General features: G+C 34.7%; 1 protein-coding gene across 2 annotated transcripts in view; it reads left to right on the plus strand.

The window, feature by feature from the left end:
- The window catches only part of LOC136027143 (chloride channel protein 2-like), a 78,525-nt gene that overhangs the window by 34,065 nt on the left and 24,193 nt on the right, over positions 1–20,267 (plus strand). For both annotated transcript variants that reach the window (XM_065704112.1, XM_065704111.1), the window contains exons 9-11: positions 8,406–8,508; positions 9,520–9,651; positions 15,140–15,302. In XM_065704112.1, the coding sequence (XP_065560184.1) occupies positions 8,406–8,508; positions 9,520–9,651; positions 15,140–15,302 (398 nt within the window). The remainder of the gene's footprint in view (positions 1–8,405; positions 8,509–9,519; positions 9,652–15,139; positions 15,303–20,267) is intronic.

Genomic DNA, 20,267 nt, shown 5'->3' on the forward strand with positions numbered 1-20,267 from the left:
TATATATATATATATATATATATATATATATATATATATATATATATATATATATATATATATATATATATATATATATATATATATATATATATATATATATATATATATATGTATATATATATATATATATATATATATATATATTATATATATATATATATATATATATATATATATATATATATATATATATATATATATATATATATATATATATATATATATATATATATATATATATATATATATATATATATATACTTACCCGTCACACAATACAAAAGGATATAATGACAGAGTAAATAGCAAAAACGACAAAAAAAAAAGAATGAGAGAAAGAAAAACAGAGACATCACAACTATCAGAACGATTAATAAAGAACATCTATAAGACACTGAACAACTTTTACATACATACAACGTTAAATATAAAACAGCTCGTGATAACGAACTTTAAGGAGCGACCCGGCTCAATAGTAACCAAAACTCTAAAAAATGGAATTTTGATAGTAATAAATACATCAAAAGAATCGAATTTTTATGCTGATCTCAAACAATAAGTTTCATTAACTTTAATCCTACCTATCAAAATTCACGAGCCTGAAAAATGTGCCTTAATTTTGGAAAAAGATTGAAATACCCCCTAAAAGTGGTAGAATCTTAATGAAAATTCCACCGTCAGATTCAGCGTATCAAAAAACCCTAATTAGAGGTTACAAGTTCCTATCTGTAAAAATGTGGAATTTTGTATTTTTTCCCAGAAGAAAAATCACGGATGCGTGTATATTTGTTTTTTTTTATTGGTGATCGTACCGAACCAGTGGTCCTAGAATATCGGGAGAGGGCTCATTCTAACGAAAATTAAAAGTTTTAGTTCCCTTTTTAAGTGACCAATAAATTGAGGCCTAGCCGAAGTCCAAGTATTTTACTCCCTAGTCAATTCTTTTTCTTAGGCGGCAACTCGGTCAAATACAAAGGTATAAGTTTTCTTCGTCTCTTCAACAAAACAAACATAAGAAAGTTGAACTTAAGGGGTTCATCACTCAAAATTACTATTAGGTGCAGGCCATTCTTAGCAATTCTTGTAGTAATTATTTATACAATATAATTTTTTATACGTATTTATTAGCCGACAGTTTGATGTCTGCACGCTACTTATTCTCTAGACTCTGTTTAAATAGGTTATAGCTAACTAATACTTGACTGAATCGCTCCTGAACAATCCTAGTGGCTAGTCCCTTGGTGTAATTTATGCATTCTCACACGCTCCGATTACAGCTGGCTCTAGTCTTTTTAGGGGAATTTCTGACCTTAGAACAGAAGTATCTTAAGTATTTGAAGGGACTGCAGCCAGGAAGTATATATTATAGAAATAAGCTTCTGATTGTTGAATAGAAAATTTTTTGCTCTATTTTTTGATACCTCACAACAACAGTCTCAAGTATAGGAATCTAGAATGCAAACCCGAAATAGGTTTTATAATTATTTTGGAATTATAAAAAAAAATTGTCGGCTTTAAGATTTGATTAGATCAAAATATTCACCAGATTTGTTTTATTTTATTGAGATAAAAACCGCCGAAATCACTAATTCAGGAACGTCAGGCGAACCCAAAATGTTTAACATGGGAGGTATAGGAAGATTAATTGAGAGTCCGTCCTGCCTTAATGTTGAATTTCAAGTCCACTGGGGTAAATGAAGTAAATATTTTGCAAGTTTAAATACACTGAACGGAGTTTACGTTTATCTGTTTGTGATAAAATCTTCCAAAATTGTGTTGCGTATAGACAATGTGGCAGTGCAGTTGAATTATACAGTTTAGCGAGGATTATTCGGTTGAAACGTTTTTTTTTTTGTTTTTTTTTTTGGACAGCTGAAGCATAAAACGTCCACATTTTCTTTTTTCAAGGTGAGAAATCAGCAGCAAACAGGTTTGATTTAGAATGGGTCAATTGTTACACCGAGACAAACAAGTTTTACAACTAGCTTTTCTAAAGGACGTCCCAGTTGGACTGACGATGTGGGACCCGATTTACCCCAATTAAATAAAAGAATCTAAAATTTCTCTGAGTTGAGTTCAAACCCCAATGTAGAATAATCACTCTCCGAGTATGCTGAAGTTTTCTTCGATACACTGTAATGACCTGCTAAGATTAAGGAAATCATCCGCATAACACACAAGTGTCATGTTTGTTGCTACCTCAATGCATGAAGATAAGCATTTTAAATTTTAGATTGAGAATCTAGGACACCGTTGTTATAAAGAGCAGGCGAAGAAATAGCACCTTGACGCGTACCTTTATAAATATATATAAATATATATATATTAAATAAAAAACAAGATTTTGAAATGAAAGTAAGGAGCGACATTAAAACTTAAAACGAACAGAAATTACTCCGTATATAAAAGGGGCTTTTCCTCCTCGACACCCCGCTCTTTACGCTAAAGTTTTTTGTTGTTTTAAGAAGTAGAGTTGCGAGAAAGAATCAAACTTTAGCGCAAGGACAGGGTGTCGAGGAGGAAAAGCCCCTTTCATATACGGAGTAATTTCTGTTCGTTTTGAGTCTTAACGTCGCTCCTTACTTTCATTTCAAAAAACTTGTTTTTTTTTTTATTTAATTTCTGAAAGTTTTTGAATTAATGCATGTCTGATTCTGGCTCTCCGTACATAAATTATTAAAATGAAATTTGCTTATTATTTCTTTTTTTGGCTAAATGGCTTTCTCTTAGTTTTGACCAGACGATTTTGAGAAATAAGGGGTGGGGAAGGAGGCTTAGTCGCCCTCCAATTTTTCGGTTACTTAAAAAGGCAACTAGATCTTTTAATTTTTAACGAACGTTTTTATTACTAAAAAATATACGTAACTTAAGAATTAACTTACGTAACAAAATTTTATATTATTATATTTTTGATTATATATATGAGGGGGTTGGTCCCCTCGTTAATACCTCGCCCTTCACATTAAATCTTGTTTTGTCCCAATTCTATAAGAATGACCCCTGAATCAGAAAGGCGGTAGAATAAATAGTTGAAATTACTTAAAAAATTATTAGCATAAAGAGCGAAGCATTTATCTCCTCCTAAATACCTCGCTCTTTATGCTAAAGTATTTTTAAACCCCTCATATGCGTAATAATCTCTGTTTGTTTTAATGCTTCTACTTACTTTCAATTGAAAAAACTTTTTCATGTTTATATTTTCATTGTTTTTGTTTTTTTTTAATAGTAATGCTAGAAAATCCTGCGCCCTTTTCATTGAATTTTTCTTCCCCCATGAAATATTCCTCCAAGGAAAGATCCTCCCATATAGCCCCCTCAATATATATATATATATATATATATATATATATATATATATATATATATATATATATATATATATATATATATATATATATATATATATATATATATATATATATATATATATATATATATATATATATATATATATATATATATCCCCAGGGGTGATCGTATAGACCAAGTGGTCCTAGAATGTTGCGAGAGGGCTTATTATAAGTGAAATTCAAAGTTCTAGTGCCGTTATTAAGTGACCAAAAAATTGGGGGGCATAGGCCTCCTCCCACGCTCATTTTTCCCGAAGTCAATGGATCAAAATTTTGAAATAGGTATTTTGTTCAAAATAGTCAAAAACATAATAACTATGTCTTTGGGAAAGACTTACTCCCCAACAGTCCCCTGGGGAGGGGTTGCAAGTTACAAACTTTGACCAGTGTTTACATACAATAATGGTTATAGGGAAGTGTGCAGGCGTTTTCAGGAGGATTTTTCGTTTGGAGGAGGTTGAGGGGAGAGGGCTACGTGGGAGGATCTTCCCTTGGAGGAATTTTTCAAGGGGGAAGAAAAATTCCGTGATGGGGGCGCAGGATTTTCTAGCATTATTTAAAAAAATGAAAAGTTTTTTTCAACTAAAAGTAAGTAGCAGCATTAAAACTTAAAACGAATAGAGATTATTACGCATATGAGGGTTTCATCTCCTCCTAAATACCTCACTCTTTACGCTTAAGTATTTTTAGTAGCATCAACTATTTATTCTATGGCCTTTGTGATTCAGGGGTCATTCTTAAAGAAGGGACAGAATTAAAGCTTTAGTGTTAAGAGCGGAGTATTAATGAGGGGGCAAACCCTCTCATATACATAACAATAATATACAAATATAGAAGTTCATTACGTAGGTTAATTCGTAAGTTAAATATATTTTTACTAATAAAAACGTTTGTTAGAAATTAAAAATCTAGTTGCCTTTTTAAGTAGCTACAAAAATTTGAGGGCAACTAGGCCTCCCCCTCACCCTTTTTCCAAAATCGTCTGATCAAAACCAAGAGAAAGCCACTTAGCAAAAAAAAAAATAATACGTGAATTTAGTTTTAATTACTCATGTGCGGAGAGCCGAAATCAAACATGCATTAATTCAAAAACGTTCAGAAATTAAATGAAAAAAACAGGTATTTTTAACTGAAAGTAAGGAGCGACACTGAAACTTAAAACAAATAGAAATTACTTCATGTATGAAATGGGCTGTTCACTCCTCAAGGTCTCGATGAAATTAGTTGCCGTCATTTTTGCTTTGACGGTGACGTCATTCAAGTTATATAAGACATATGTTCACGTAGAAATCTATTAATGTTTAAGTTTACAATGACTGATGAAGATGCTCAAAGAGTCTATGCCAAAAAACTTGCTGCTGATAGAGAAAGTCAGAAAAGAAAGCGTGCCGAGGAGCTATCAGCAGCAAGTTCTTTGGCATAGACTCTTTGAGCATCTTCATCAGTCATTGTAAACTTAAACATTAATAGATTTCTACGTGAACATGTGTCTTATATAACTTGAATGACGTCACCGTCAAAGCAAAAATGACGACAACTAATTTCATGACGTCAGCCGACACAGAAACATGACGTCACCTGATCCACAGATCCACAGACAGACAACTTATTTTTATATATATAGATATAGAATCGTCAAAATATATAGAATCTTGACGACAAATTGGCAATAAAGATTTTTTTTTTCTTAGGCCATATAGTGTCCCTTTAAATGAGAGAAAGAAAACGCTTAAAAGCCAATAGCGGGCAATTATGGTTTATTTCCATACATATTTACGGTACACAGTTAAGTTTACTGTCGCTATTTGGACTGTTTGATTGGAGTGTTTATCGTCATAGTATGCTGCGTCATTCTACATTTCTGTGTACTAATTTATATGATTCTTTGATAACCACTCAATGTAGCTATTTTTCGATAATCTACAATTAGTTTTATAAGTCTTAAGAAAACTTACTTCCATTCACTTTTTGATCCAATCAAGATAAATTCCGAAAGTTATTAGGCTTATTATCGTTTTATTATCGTTTATGCGTTGAAGAATTATGTGATTTACTGAAAAAAGTAAACTTTATTAAATAGGAACCAACTAAGCAAAATTTTAAAAATTGTCCTGAGGGAACAAGTATAATTAACTGCTATACAAAATACGCATGTTTTTATGGCACTTGGTATCTACCAAGTGACATGTAGCGATCGCAAATTCTGTCGGTCGGTCTGTCCCTGTTTTGCTAGTTTAGGCACTTCCAGGTAAGCTAGAACGATGACATTTGGCAGGCGTATCAGTAACCAGATTAGATCAGAAATTGTCGTTTCCCCGATTCGACCATCTGGGGAGGGGATAGTGGGGGGACGGTTAAATCGGAAAAACTAGAAAGAAATGAGGTATTTTTAACTTACGAACGGGTGATCGGATCTTAATGAAATTTCATATTTAGAAGCATATTGTGTCTCAAAGCTCATATTTTAAATCCCGACCGAATCCGGTGACATTGGGCCGAAATCTTGGAAAAGGCTTCAAGCGGAAAGATCAGGATGAAACTTGGTGGGAAGAATAAGCACAAGTCCAATATACATGACTGACATTGCCGGACCTGATCCGCTCTCATTGATGGAGTTGGCGGGGGGGGGGAGTAATTTGTAAAAATTAGAAAAAAATATGGTGTTTGTGACTCACGAACGCGTGATCAGATCTTAATGCAATTTGATATTTAGTGCTTTAGAATCTAGTGCTTTAGAGTGCTTTAGAATAGTGCTTTAGTGCTTTAAGAATCTTGTGCTTTAGAGCTCTCATTATAAATCCCGACCAGATCCGGTAACGTTTAGAGGAGCTGGAGGGGGAAATCGGAATTCTGGAAAAATGTGAAAATTGAGGTATATTTATCATACGAATGGGTGATTGGATCTTAACAAAACTTTATATATAGAAGGACCTTAAGTCTCAGATGATCTATTTTCAATTCGAATCGGATCCAGGGCTGAGGGAGGAAAAAGAAATATTGGAAACCGGAAATCTTGGAAAACACATAAAGTGGAGAGATCGGGATAAAACTTGATGGAAAAAATAAGCACAAGCTATAGATACATGATTGAAATAATTGAAACGGATCCGTTCTCTCTGGGGGCTGGGGGGTGTTAACTTGGAAAAATTAGAAAATTTGAGGTATTTTTAAAATAAAAACGGGTAATCGGATCTGAATGAAATTTGATATTTAGAAGGAACTCATGTCCCAGAACTCTTATTTCAAATCCCGACTAGATCTGTTGACACTAGGGGGAGTTGGAGTAGATTACTGGAAATCTTGGAAAACGCTTATAAATGTCGTAGATACTTGATTGACCAACCGGACTGGAACTACTCTCTTTGGGGGAGTTAGGGGTTCAGTGCTTTAGCGAGTTTGGTGCTTCTGGACGTAATAGGACGATGAACATTGGTAGGCGTGTCAGGGAGCTGCACAAATAGACTTGATAAAGTCGTTTTCCCCGATTCGACCATCTGGGGGGCTGAAGGGAGAGGAAAACTTGGAAAAATTAAGGTATTTTTAACTCACGAGTGGTTGATTTGATCTTAATGAATTTTGATATTTAGAAGAACCTCGTGACTCAGAGCTCTTATTTTAAATCCCGACTGGCATTAAGCCTTTGATTTTCATTTTAAATTGATCTATTGATTCTTAGAATTTTACTAGAGCTCATACCATATGAGCTCCTGGCTCTTGGCTCTTCCGACATCGTCACAAGTGCCATATGAACTCTTAGCTCTTGTTTCCTTTGCAGTTGTTTACAGTGTGTTTAGAATTAGTCTTCTCTCTAGTAAGCAGACAAAAGGGAAAAGTAAAGGGCATAACAATTTTTTGCCAGGGGGGAGCGTGGGGTCCGAGCCCAATAACAGAGCATAATTAACATAAAATAACATAACATGGAATGTCTACTGTTGCTCTTGATGTCACAAATTATGATTTTAGCCGGAATTCAGGCAAGGAGACAACAATGTTCCAAATGAATTCAAATTTTTTAAAAGCCTCAGTGGCGTATTTGTATTGGATTATTACTGGACTTTTTCTTTCTCTTTAGTATAAATTCTCATCTTCTAAAAAAAAAAATTTTAAATCCGCTTCCTATCAGCTTCTTACTGGAAATCATTATCAGGCTTACCAAAAAAATTTAATTTTTGTAAGGGTTGATCCTAGAAAATGAAATCCCAGTTCCATTCTTGAAGATACGAGCTTGGTATGCATAAATGATAAGTTGATCTTCTCTTGTGGAACTTATGATTCTGGTGACCTTTTTCGCCTCTTTATGATTTTTAGTACCCTTAAATTTGAAAAGAGGGAAAATTTACTAAAACAAAAACGTCTGTTTAAGGGGGGGAGGTCAGAAGTTTAAAACTATTAGATGTACTTTTAGTATAATCTCATTCAAGAAGAAAATTGGTTCCTACGAAATTTTGCGTCGAGAAATTTAAGTTGAGCAACACTCTAAGTTCTTAATACGTTGGTTAGTCAGCATTCCCTCTTTTCTTTCTTAGCACCACCTGAATTAAAGGGTCCCCGCATTTAGCATCCTATTCAATTGGGAATATTAGACTTAATCAGGCATAGAAGAGAGAGGATTTTGCCGTAACAAACAAATACAACGTAGAGACAATAGGGAAAATTTCAAGACAGTGGAAATTATTTCTGTAGATATTTCGGCCCTATGTCCAAGGGCCGTCTTCAGCACAATACAAGAATAAGAGAGAAACTATATATATATATATATATATATATATATATATATATATATATATATATATATATATATATATATATATATATATATATATAAGAACTTATGGTCCAATCTAGCCAAAACTAGCCAAATTTTTAGCCCTGCCTTACCTGAAGAATAAAGAAATGTTTTCACTTAGTTTCGACTAAGTAATCACTACTGACCTTAATTAAACAAGACTACATCATGAACCAAAACTGTTAGCATATCCAAAACAGAAATGTTTGTAGTTTTCTATGGTTATTCAACTTCTACTTGTTCATAATGCTTGTATTTCTTTTCAGTCGTTTCATCTATCCCTTTTTGGTTTCCTTGACAATAACTGCGGTGTATTTTCCACCAGGTACAGGACAGTTCTTAGCATCAAGACTTAGTCAGAGACAACAGGTAACGTACAAATAAAAATTAGAAATAATATACACATTAATCTGTTAATAGTACTCTGTTAGTAATACTTGGACAATACGCATCAATCCCCAATTCCAAAAAAGCTGTGCGGCTGTTGGCTATGCTGTCCGTTTTTTATATTTGTGGCAATGGTAAATAGGGACAAATGTGGGTATCCCTGCAGTGAAACCAAAAGTGACGTATTTGAACTTTTGTAAGACAAAAAACATTCTAATAATGATGTTTTTTCCTATAACTAAAAAAATGACGTTTGCAGTGGCGTTTTTTTTATTAAAAATGTCATCACGAAAATCTTGTTCTATGTTGTTTGTTCTATTTCAATAACAAAGACTTGTTGTGAAAAAAAAAACCAACGGCCCACGAAAACTTCCCTGGTTATTCCGTATTGGAAGTTAAATTATTCGAAATTCCATTAAATGTATCGACCCGTACCAGTTTAGAACTGAAGGAAATTTTTAATGTTAGAGCAGGGATTCCGGCAGTTTTATGGCCAGGCATGCAATTAGTTAGATCCAGCAGACAGTTGGTCTAAATAAAGAAAAACAGGGGCATTGCAATAAACTGAATAACGGTCTTAAACCGAGGGTTCTAATTCCATATTTATTTTTAACCAGTTTCTACCTTTTCCATTGTTCGACTATTGTATCGATTTAATATAAGAGCTATCATCTGAAATGAGAGAGAGAGAGAGAGAGAGAGAGAGAGAGAGAGAGAGAGAGAGAGAGAGAGAGAGAGAGAGCTAAGCGCAGGTTGTTAAGATCATTCCAGGGTGTACTTTTAGTTTCGTTGAAAATTGGTAATATAGAACTCAGCTTCTGTAAAATGATAGCTTTATTACTTCCGACCTTTAAACATGTTCCCTTTCAAGGGAAATTGGTTAAATACAGACGTTATGAAACATATTATTTTTCCCAATTCATGAAAGCTGGTGCAGGTACAATTTCTAATTATTTAGAAGTACATTATAAACATGCTTTTTTTTCTTTTCAGATAATGTCTCTGTTTTCAAACTTTACTTGGGGAACGGGTGTTTTTAATGTCAGAGAAAGAGCCATTGTTGAACCTTGGTTATCTGAGCACACATCCATTTACTTCAATCTTGCTGCCAACATTGTGGTTACTGTAAGTAATTTCTCAACGATTTATCATACTGGAGCCTATTATATTTAAGACAATACCTACGTTTGAATAAGCATTACGAAGTCGATAGGATGTCGACATAATGTCGACATTTCGCCCTTTAGCGTCTGATTTGTTGCTTTATATATCGACTTGGAGTTCTGTAATACTCTTTAATAGTGAATGAACTAACCGTCGGATTCTATTCAGTTAATTGATTGATTCTGATGTTTCTTATCGTTCATGGGCACAAACAAACCATCACTAAAACAACAAGAGCTAAGAGCTCATAAGGCACTTGTGACGAGGCGAGAAGAGCTAAGAGCCAAGCGATCATATGGTAAGAGCTCTAACAAAATTCTATGAATCAATAGATTGATTTAAAAAGAAAAATAAGATTCTTAATGCCGGTCAGGATTTAAAATAAGAGCTCTGAGTCACGATGTCCTTCTAAATATCAAAATTCATTAAGATCCGATCACCCACTCGTAAGTTATAAATAGCTAATTTTTTCTAATTTTCCCTCCCCCTTCAGCCCCCGAGATGGTCGAATCTGGGAAAACGACTTTTTCAAGTCAAATTGTGCAGCTCCCTAACACGCCTATCAATTTTCATCGTCCTAGCACGTCCAGAAGCACCAAATTCGCCAAATCACCGAACCCCTCCCCCCAAATCCCCCAGAGAGAGCGAATACAGTACGATTCTGTCAATCACGTATCAAGGACATTTGTTTATTCTATCCACCAAGCTTCATACCGATTCCTACACTCCAAGTGTTTTTCCAAGATTTCCCCCTCCACCTCCCCCCAATGTCAAACGATCTGGTCGGGATTTGAAATAAGAGCTCTGAGACATGAATTCTTTCTAAAAATCAAATTTCATTAAGATTCGATCATCTATTCGTAAGATAAAAATACCCCAATATTCACGTTTTCCAAGAATTCCGGTTTCCCCCTCCAATTCCCCCCAACATCACCGAATCTGGTCGGAATTTAAAATAAGAACTTTAAAGCACAAGATCCTTCTAAATATCAAATTTCATTAAGATCTGGTCACCCTCTCGTAAGTTACAAACACCTCAATTTTCGAAATTACGCCCCCCCTCCAATTCCACCAAAGAAAGCAGATCCGGTCCGGTTATGTCAGTCACGTATATTAGACAGGTTTTTATTCTTCCCATCCAGTTTCATCCTGATTTCACCGCTTTAAGTATTTTCTAAGATTTCCGGTCCCCCCCCGCAACTGCCCCCCCCCCCCAATTACGCTTGATCCGGTTGAGATTTAAAATAAGAGATCTGAGTTACGAGGTCCTTCTAAATATGAAGTTTCATGAAGATCCGATCACTCCTTCGTAAGGTAAAAATGCGTCATTTTTTCTTATTTTTCAGAATTAAGCCCCCCCCCCAATAGATCAGATCCGTTCCAATTATGTAAATCACGTATGTAAGACATCTGCTTATTTTTACCACCAAGTTTCCTCCCGATCCCTCCAATCTAAGCGTTTTCCAGGATTTTAGGTTCCCCCACCCCAAACTTCCCCCAACGTCACATGATCCAGTCAGGATTTAAAATAAGATCTTTGAGACACGATATCCTTCTAAATATCAAATTTCATTGAGATCCGATAACCCGTTCGTAGGTTAAAAATACCTCATTTTTTCTAATTTTTCAGAATTAACCCCTCCCCCAACTACCCCAAAGAGAGTGGATCCGTCCCAGTTATGTCAATCATGTATCTAGGACTCGTGATTATTTTTTCCACCAAGTACCATCCCGATCCCTCCACTCTAAGTGTTTTTCAAGTTTTAGGTTTCCCCTCCCAACTCCCCCCCCCAATTTCACCAGATCTGGTCGGATTTAAAATAAGAGCTCTGAGCCACGATATCCTTCTAAATATCAAATTTCATTGAGATCTGATCACCTGTTCGTAAGTTAAAAATACCTCATTTTTTCTAATTTTTCAGACATACCCCCCCCCCCAACTATCCCAAAGAGAGCGGATCCGTTCCGTTTATGTCAATCATGTATCTAGCACTTGTGTTTATTTTTCCCACCAAGTTTCATCCCGATCCCTCCACTCTAAGTGTTTTCAAAGTTTTAGGTTTCCCCCTCCCAACTCCCCGCCCCCCGTCACCAGATCCGGTCGGGATTTAAAATAAGAGCTCTAAGGCACGATATCCTTCTAAACATCAAATTTCATTGAGATCCGATCACCCTTTCGTAAGTTGAAATACCTCATTTTTTCTAATTTTTAAGAATTACTCCCCCCCCCAACTACCCCAAAGAGAGCGAATCAGTTCCGATTATGTCAATCATGTATCTGGAACTTGCGCTTATTTTTCCCATCAAAGTTTCATCCCGATCCCTCCACTCTAAGTGTTTTCCAAGATTTTAGGTTCCCCCCCTCCAGCTTCCCCCAATGTCATCAGATCCGGTCGGAATTTAAAATAAGAGCTCTGAGACACAATATCAAATTTCATTAAGATCCAATCACCCGCTCATAAGTTAAAAATACTTCATTTTTTCTATTTTTTCCGAATTAACCGGTCCCCTACTCCGCCCCCCCTCCCAGATTGTCAAATCGGGAAAACGACTATTTCTAATTTAATCTGGTCCGATCCCTGATACGCTTGCCAAATTTCATCGTCCTAGCTTACCTGGAAGTGCCTAAAGTAGCAAAATCGGGACCAACAGACCGACAGACCGACAGACAGACAGACCGACAGACAGACAGACCGACAGAATTGGCGGTTGCTATATGTCACTTGGTTAATACCAAGTGCCATAAAAACAAAAACATGTTCAATCCATTCATTTTAAATTTTGAATCTATCACTTGAATTTATAATTTCTTTGTCGGTATAGAAAACGAAGGAGCTTTTCTTTCCGTCATCAAAAGCATAGTTACTGGGTTTTTAAACTCTGCTGAACAAAAATAGCTATATCAATATTTTAATCGGACGACTGTGAATATAAACAGGATGAGAGGGAGGACAATTGCCCTCGGATCTTTTTGGTAACTTAAAAATGGTAATGGAAGTTTTAGTTCCCGTTCAAATAATCCCTTTTCGATATTTTGGGACTATTGATTCAATGCGATCACCCCTGGGGAAAACAAACAGAAAAAACAACAAATTAAAACACAAGCTTTCATCTGGCAAAAATAAATACAAAATTCCACATTTTGCCTTTCAGATTCCTTTAGATTCAGATTCTTTGACGTTTAGGGTGTTTTCCCCTTTTTTCAAAAATCAAGCAAATTATCTCAAGCTTGTAGCTCTTGATAGGTAAAACTAAACTTAATAAATATATGTATTTGGAATCAACATAACAAGTCAATTCTTTTGATAAATCTATTGATATCAAAATTCGGTTTTCAGAGTTTCGATTACTGTTGAACCACGTCGCTCCTTACTTAAAGTTCACTATCGCGAACTGATTGATTGTATATATATATTTTTTTTAATAGGCTTTTCTAACCTACCTAAATTTTTGGCGGGGCTAGAATTGTTCGGCGGGGACGGAAAATCATTACAATATTTAAATCTCTGCTCTACGCGGTTTTGAAGTTCTACCTTTAGTGATTGTTTACAATCACTTGTAAACAATTCTGAAGAAAGGTTATGCCAGCTTTGCCTCTCGATTAAACCAGCTGTCTTGGCCTTACTCGAATTAGCTATAGCTCAAAAATTTTATCTCTTCCACCAAGTCACAGCTTAGATACCAATTCAGTTACGAAAACTCCTATTTTGCCCATGAGAAGCTTTTGGTACAGAGCTCTGAACTCGGCGCCTCCTCTAAGCCCGCACTCCGATGCATAAATCGTACTACAACACCATAGGTGGGAATCCAGTTATGAAAACTCCTATCTTGCCCATGAGAAGCTTGAACAGTTTTGTTGAATACGTGCCAGTTTCCTATCTCCAGCCGCTAGCATGACTAACGCGCACTGTCCCAAAAATAAATCGAGTTTTCACAACTGTATGGGCATCTAAGCTGTGCACCAGGATGATTTTAATTCAAAAATAAACGGAATCGAGGCTGTCAACAAACGCGTATTATGTATGTGACACATGATCCGCATTGGTAGTTCCTGTCAAATAAATAATCGTTCAAATCGTGACAAATCCATTTATTGAGACAGTGAAAATAGGTACAAAAGTCAAGATATTTCGATCACATATATAGTGACTATCATTAGTAGAAACGCATTGAGTATTTCTACTGATGCCGATTGACGATAACGAAGAAAAGGACAATTAAAAAGTTTTAGTGTCTTTTTTAGGTGACCAAAAAGATTGGAGGGCAACTAGATCCCTCCCAAACCCAACTATCCCTCAAAGTCATCTGATCAAAATTTTGAGATAACTATTTTCTTCAAAATAGTTGAAATGTCCAATAACTATGCCTCTCGGGATGACATGACCCTTCACAATCCCAACGGAAAGTGCTGTAAGTTGTGAAATTTCCTCATTGTTGAAATATAACTTTTGTTATTCGGAAGTATACAGACTTTTGGGGGGGGGAGGGGGGTATAAGGGGGGTATTTTCCTTAAAGAGAATTTTGCATGGGAATAAAGTTTCCGGGGAGGAAATTTCCAGAAGAAATTTTACACAGGGCTAATGTTTCAGAATTTATGTATAAAATTCTACTTATTTGTGTTACTTTCTCATTGGCGGCTCAATTTTACCCATGGAGATGTCTTGGACGATTTTCTGGGGGGGAAATTCTCAATAGGGTTGCAATTGTTTCTGGAATATTTCCATGGGGATGATTTTCCGCGAGATTAACTTTCTATCAGAGAGGGAGAGATATTCTGACTGAAATTTTACACGGAAGTGGGCTTTCCGTCTTGATTTGAAAAATAGTCAGAAATTAAATACAAAATAAGTCTTTTTTCAAATAGAAGTAGGCTAAGGAAAATTTTCTAAGTGGGATTGTCCAAAGGAGGTTTTCCAGCTGAATTGTCAGCGGGGATGGAATTGTTCACAGGGAATTGTCTGTGTGGGGGTAGGTAGGGTTTGTGACTATATATGAGAATACACTTCCAAGAAATAATTTTCAGTAGAGGGGGATTTTCCACCAAGTAGTGAGGAGGATTTCCATGCAGTGTTTGAGGCACGATCAGAAATTAAAAAAACAAAAGTTTTTTTTTCAAATTAAAGAAATGACCAGCACTAAAACTTAAAAGGAATTGAAACTATTCCGTAAATAAGGGGATTAGCCCCTCCTCAATACCTCGCTCTTTACACTAAATTTTGACTTTTTGTCTTGATTCCTTAAGAACAACATCTGAAACACAATTGAGGTTTAACTAGAATAAGATTTTTTTAATATTTAAAACATATAGCGGGAAGAGCAAGGTATTGAGAAGGGAGCAACCCCCCTAATATACGGAATACGCTAATTTAGTTGAACTTTTCAATATCATTTTCAAAGTCCGACACATCAGAATAGATAACCTAATTTAAAATATTTTATCTCTTACAGTTCTTTTTCACAATAGCAGCAGTGACGTTGCCAGTTCCATGCGGAACCTTTGTTCCAGTGTTTAAGCTTGGTGCTGTTTTTGGACGACTTGTGGGTGAGATTGTTGCCTTGATGTTCCCAGATGGTCTCCGGGTTGGTTCTTACATATGCCAGATTATACCAGGTAATTAGTTCCACGAGACTGAACTGATTTTATAGCTATAAAGGTCATATAGAAAAAAAAAGTTAAAGACGCTATAGATTTTTTTGAGGACTATGTGACTCTCTCCCTAATCCTCAAGTTTTGTGGGCCTTTTTTGGTCCTTAAAATTAAACTGCAATTTTCACAGTAAACAATTTCTAGGATAGTACTGAGTAGACATAATAATCAAAAAAACAAATATGAACCAAAAAGCAATATAAATTTCAGTATGTCGTGAACGTGTTTTGATTACGTCGTGCTCGGATTCCTTCAAATTCAGCTAAGAGGAGTTAACACTACTCAGATTCATGTTAGAAGAAAATTCATGGCAGCTTTCTGTAAAGGGTGTTGATTTTTCTCACAGTTCGACATCTTTTATATGATTGCTAAAAATTGAATTATTGATCTACGTACTATGACACTTTATGCTTCCATTTCTAAAAGACATATTATCTTGAATCCATGGATTGCCAAGGCCTTCTCAGCCGTTGGAGAAGGAAAATGAATTTTTTAAAGGTGGGAAAAAGTGACTTATACTGCCAAACAGAAAGTCTGTCAACACTCCTTGTAAATTCAAGGTGTCTAAGAAGCGTGAGTAGTTCGGTAGCATGATAGTAGTGAGGCCAAGATGGTTTTTACGACACACATAGCCGCCACTCTGTTCTTTCTTAATGGTTCAAGTTCACGAAGAAGTTTAACGGTGATTCCCTCGAAACGCAGGTGTTATAAAGTTTCTTTAAGATGCAGGTGTTTGTTACGTAATAGGGAATGTTTTCTTGAAGATACACGTGTTTGCTAAGTAGAAGGAGTTGCGTGACTTGTTAAATTTATTGAGGGTGATGTAATCTTCCATGAATTGATAGATCTCAAGGTCCGCTAGTCAAGCGCGGAAGCCTAGGTAATAGGGAATGTTTACCTATGTTGAGAAGGGCGCAATTTTACGGGACTTGGTAGATTTATTGAGAATGACACGTTCTCGCGTGACCTGTTTCTTCAGGTCCGTGGGGAACCCCCTTTTGTAACTGAAGACGGCACACACGTGGGTGTTATGTAATGGTGGCACTCACGTGAGTGTTACGTAATGACGGTGCACACGTGAGATGTTACATGATACTTTAAGATTTTTTTTTTCTTCAAGATTTCATTTTCCTCAAGGTGTTTTTTTTCTTTCAATGTGTTTTTTTCTTCAAGATTTTTTCCGCTTTAGGAAAAATCTTGTCTGATACTACCAAACGTTTTTTGCTACATTGTCAAACTCTCGACTGGTATAATGCGATTCTGCTATGATATTGTCAAACTTTTCATGGCAATATAAAAATCTCGTAAGTTATTAACAATATCTAGTATGATATTACCAAATTTTTTTCCTGAAATTAACAAAATATTTTCTGATACTGTCAAAACTAAAATCTGATATTTTCCGATCAAAATCATATCCACATTTAACAAACTTAACTTAGTGCATTCAAAATCCTGCTCGCAAATATCAAGATTATCAACTCTTGTCAAATATTATAAAAAACGTCTGATAGTACCAAATATCAAAACTACCGTTGCAATAACAAATTCTTACATTATATTGCCAAATCTTGCTCGATATTACAAAATCTTGTCTTGCATTATCAAAGTCTTGTAAGATACTGCGAAAATCTTCTCTGATATTAACTAACTCATGGAAGTTATTAGCAAAATCATGCATAATATTATAAGGATCTTACCTGGCATTAACAAAATATTTTCTGGTACTATTTTATTTTGTCAAAATCTAGCATTGTGACATCACCTTCATGTCTCTTATGATCAAAATCATATATAGTATTATCAAAATCATGTGCGACATTACCAAAATCTCGTCAACTATTAGCAAGTCTTGTCAGACACAATAAGAATCCTGTCAAATTCTTAATGGGGTTATTAAAATCTTGGAAGTTAAAAAAAAGCTTGCATAGTACTAGCAAAATCTCACTTGGTATTATCCGAATGTTTTCTTTTTTTTTCAAAAAGGTGAAAGTCATAGAAATAGAATTTTTCAAGGTTTTTTCAAGAGTTAGAGGCAAATCTTCAGTCAAAGCATAAATGATAAAATAAAGAAACAGAGTTTCAACTCACGAACTATTATATGATTTCCAACAATAGTAATACAATCAGATATATTTTAAGCAAATGCATCTGAAATGTTCATGGTCCACTATTACTTGAGGTATGAAAATAATTTTCATACCTCACCCGCTTTTCGAACATTTTTCCAAAAAAATTTGAACAGGCACCCGCTTTTCGAAGAAAATTAATAACACCTGTGTCAGTGACGTTTAATGGGTCCTAGAAAGCTATTGCTCATATTTACGTGATTTTTATCAATTCTGTCATCTGTAAATGTGATATAACACTAAAAATAATACTTTTGGTATCACTTCTTAAGTAGAAAAGCTTGGAAGTATAAAACAGTATCACTATTGAAATAATTATGGTCCAAAACCTTTAACTGGAGGTTTGCAAGAACACCTCCCGTGAGTTCCTCCTCCAAGCAAATTAAGATACAAACGCCAATATATTAAATTATATTATTAGAGACGTGGTTCTGTCAGTACAGTGTTGGACTGAAAAATGTACTGTAGGAGAATTTAGGTAATTCTTCCCAAAATTTTTAAAATGAAAACAAACTTAGTTTATAACAACATTTATCTTACTTACAAAAAAAGATCTTTTTTTTTGAAATTTCGATTCATTTCCAAGTAATAAGTGGCTTTTTTATATGGGAAAAGGTTAAATAACTCTCTGAGCCTAAAGGCACATTTCTGTTGAGCTAGCTAAATTTTCCACAAGTATGTCAATATGCCAACCTGTCCGCTTTGTTAACCTTACTTGTCTAGAGTTACTTGAAGTTACTTGTCTAGACCTACTTTCTCAAGTGCTACTAAATTTAATTTTTTCAAACAAAGAATTAAAGATCTATTTCCTCTTTTTAAAAAATTACAAAAATTATCGACACTGTGTTTTTATTTTTCTTTCCACTCTAAGCTTACTTTTTCATTCAATTCTTGCACGGCTTCTTTATTCAGCTCCTTAATAAGGGTTGAGGTGGCTTTTCTCTCCTAGATTGGAAATGATTAGAGTCAATTGAAACTAAGATGCAACATTAGAATTTAAAACTTACAGAAATTATTCAGTGTAAATAAAAAAACATCAGGAGAGTGTTGTTTCTAAATTAAATTCTAATCAAGAACCAGAAAAGATTAATTAAAAAAAAAACTAAGTTATTTCGAGGGAAGTAAAGAGCGAAATTAGAACTTGAAACGAACAAAAATTATTACTTCCTAGCCTATCAAAAATGCATATACAAAACTAGTACAACTAAATCAACTGGTGATATTTTTCTATGTTTGTAGGATTACAGAAAACTAGCGCTTTACTGAAAACACAAAACAATATAGGGACTTCCTTACAGTAAATGTAAACCATTTAAGGGCACTTTTAACTGTATAAAAGTAAAGCATTTTTAGACTGTTGCTTTTTTTTGGCTTAATTTGGCATCGCTTCTGCACAATGAGCTCAGTTCAATAATTGACTGGCGTTTTGGGTTTGGAAAAGACATTTCATGACTTTTTTTGTAGACAAGTTCGAAGTGAAGGAATCTTATTAGTATTAATACTACAGACTCGCTTTAGAATTCATATCTCAACTTTAAATCCATCGTTTTTTAGAATATAATAGCTGGATTTCCAGAGTTCATATTACGGTTGATATGTCCTTCATTTCGAGTAATACTAGATGAAACCAAGATGTTACCTGATAAATCAATCCATTATTTTGTATAATGAATTTAAACATATAATTTTTATGCAGAAGTTTTTAAGATATACTGAAAGTTACTGATATCACAGCTCCTGTAAGACTATGAAAAGCGTTATAGACTAGTTTGTTGTTGTGAGGCTACGTATTTACTTCTGACTCCTAAATCAATATTCTTGTTTTTTTATACTTTACTTTTGTGTTTTCAGCAGAGCGCTAGTTATATGCAATAAAAATATTCCCCTAACAGAGTTAGGGGAATATCACCAGTTGATTTATTTGCACTAGTTTTATTGATAGATTTTAAATAGACTGGGAAGTAATAATTTTTCTTCGTTTTAAATTTCAACTTCGCTCTTTACTTCCCTCGGAAAAAACTTTTTTGCTGAAATCAATTCTCATAATTATGAATGGGAAGAAAGTTCGCAAACATTTATAAAAGGAAATAGTATTTACGCTTGATAATATACAGGATCGTGTTTGCAGCGATAGCTGCAACCTAGTACAAAAGGGACCACAGTCCATAGTAACCAAATATTTAAAAACGCTTTTTGAAAAAAAATATGAAGTGAAAAAAATTACTATTAAATGTAAAATCAGGAATGGCTAGCATAACTTTCATTAACCTTAATAGTAAAAGTTTGTTGCCAAACTAGATGATAAAGACACGCCTTTCATTTCAACATACAAAAAAGGACAAAGATTATGATCCTCCAAAGTCCTTCATGGTGCATCGAACATCAAATCAACGTTCCAATCGGTGAATCTCTCTTGCAGGGATGTGTAGCAAATCTAATGCCCTGCCTAGTGGCAGCTGGAATTAAATCCCAGATCCCATATTGCCAAGCTGAGCAACTGTGGTAAATTCAAAGTCATACCTTTTTTTAATAGTTTGAGTGCTTTCTATGTCCAACTATCTCGGCTTTCAGAAACCAAAAAACAAAAAATTACTAATTTTGTTCCAAGGTATTTCAGTTATATCCATCATATTGTCAGCGGATAGTGGAAAACTCGTGTCTACCTATTTTCAAATTGTTCAGAACAGTAAAAAAAAAATTATCTAGAATTTCTATTCAGTGCTAAATTCACAATAGTCTCAACTTGAGTTTTGTCACAGAGCAGTGTACTTTAAGTTTAGTTATATCCTTTTTTTTAATT

This window comes from Artemia franciscana, chromosome 5 (assembly GCF_032884065.1).
Source record: "Artemia franciscana chromosome 5, ASM3288406v1, whole genome shotgun sequence".
Classification (NCBI taxonomy): Eukaryota; Metazoa; Arthropoda; class Branchiopoda; order Anostraca; family Artemiidae; genus Artemia; species Artemia franciscana.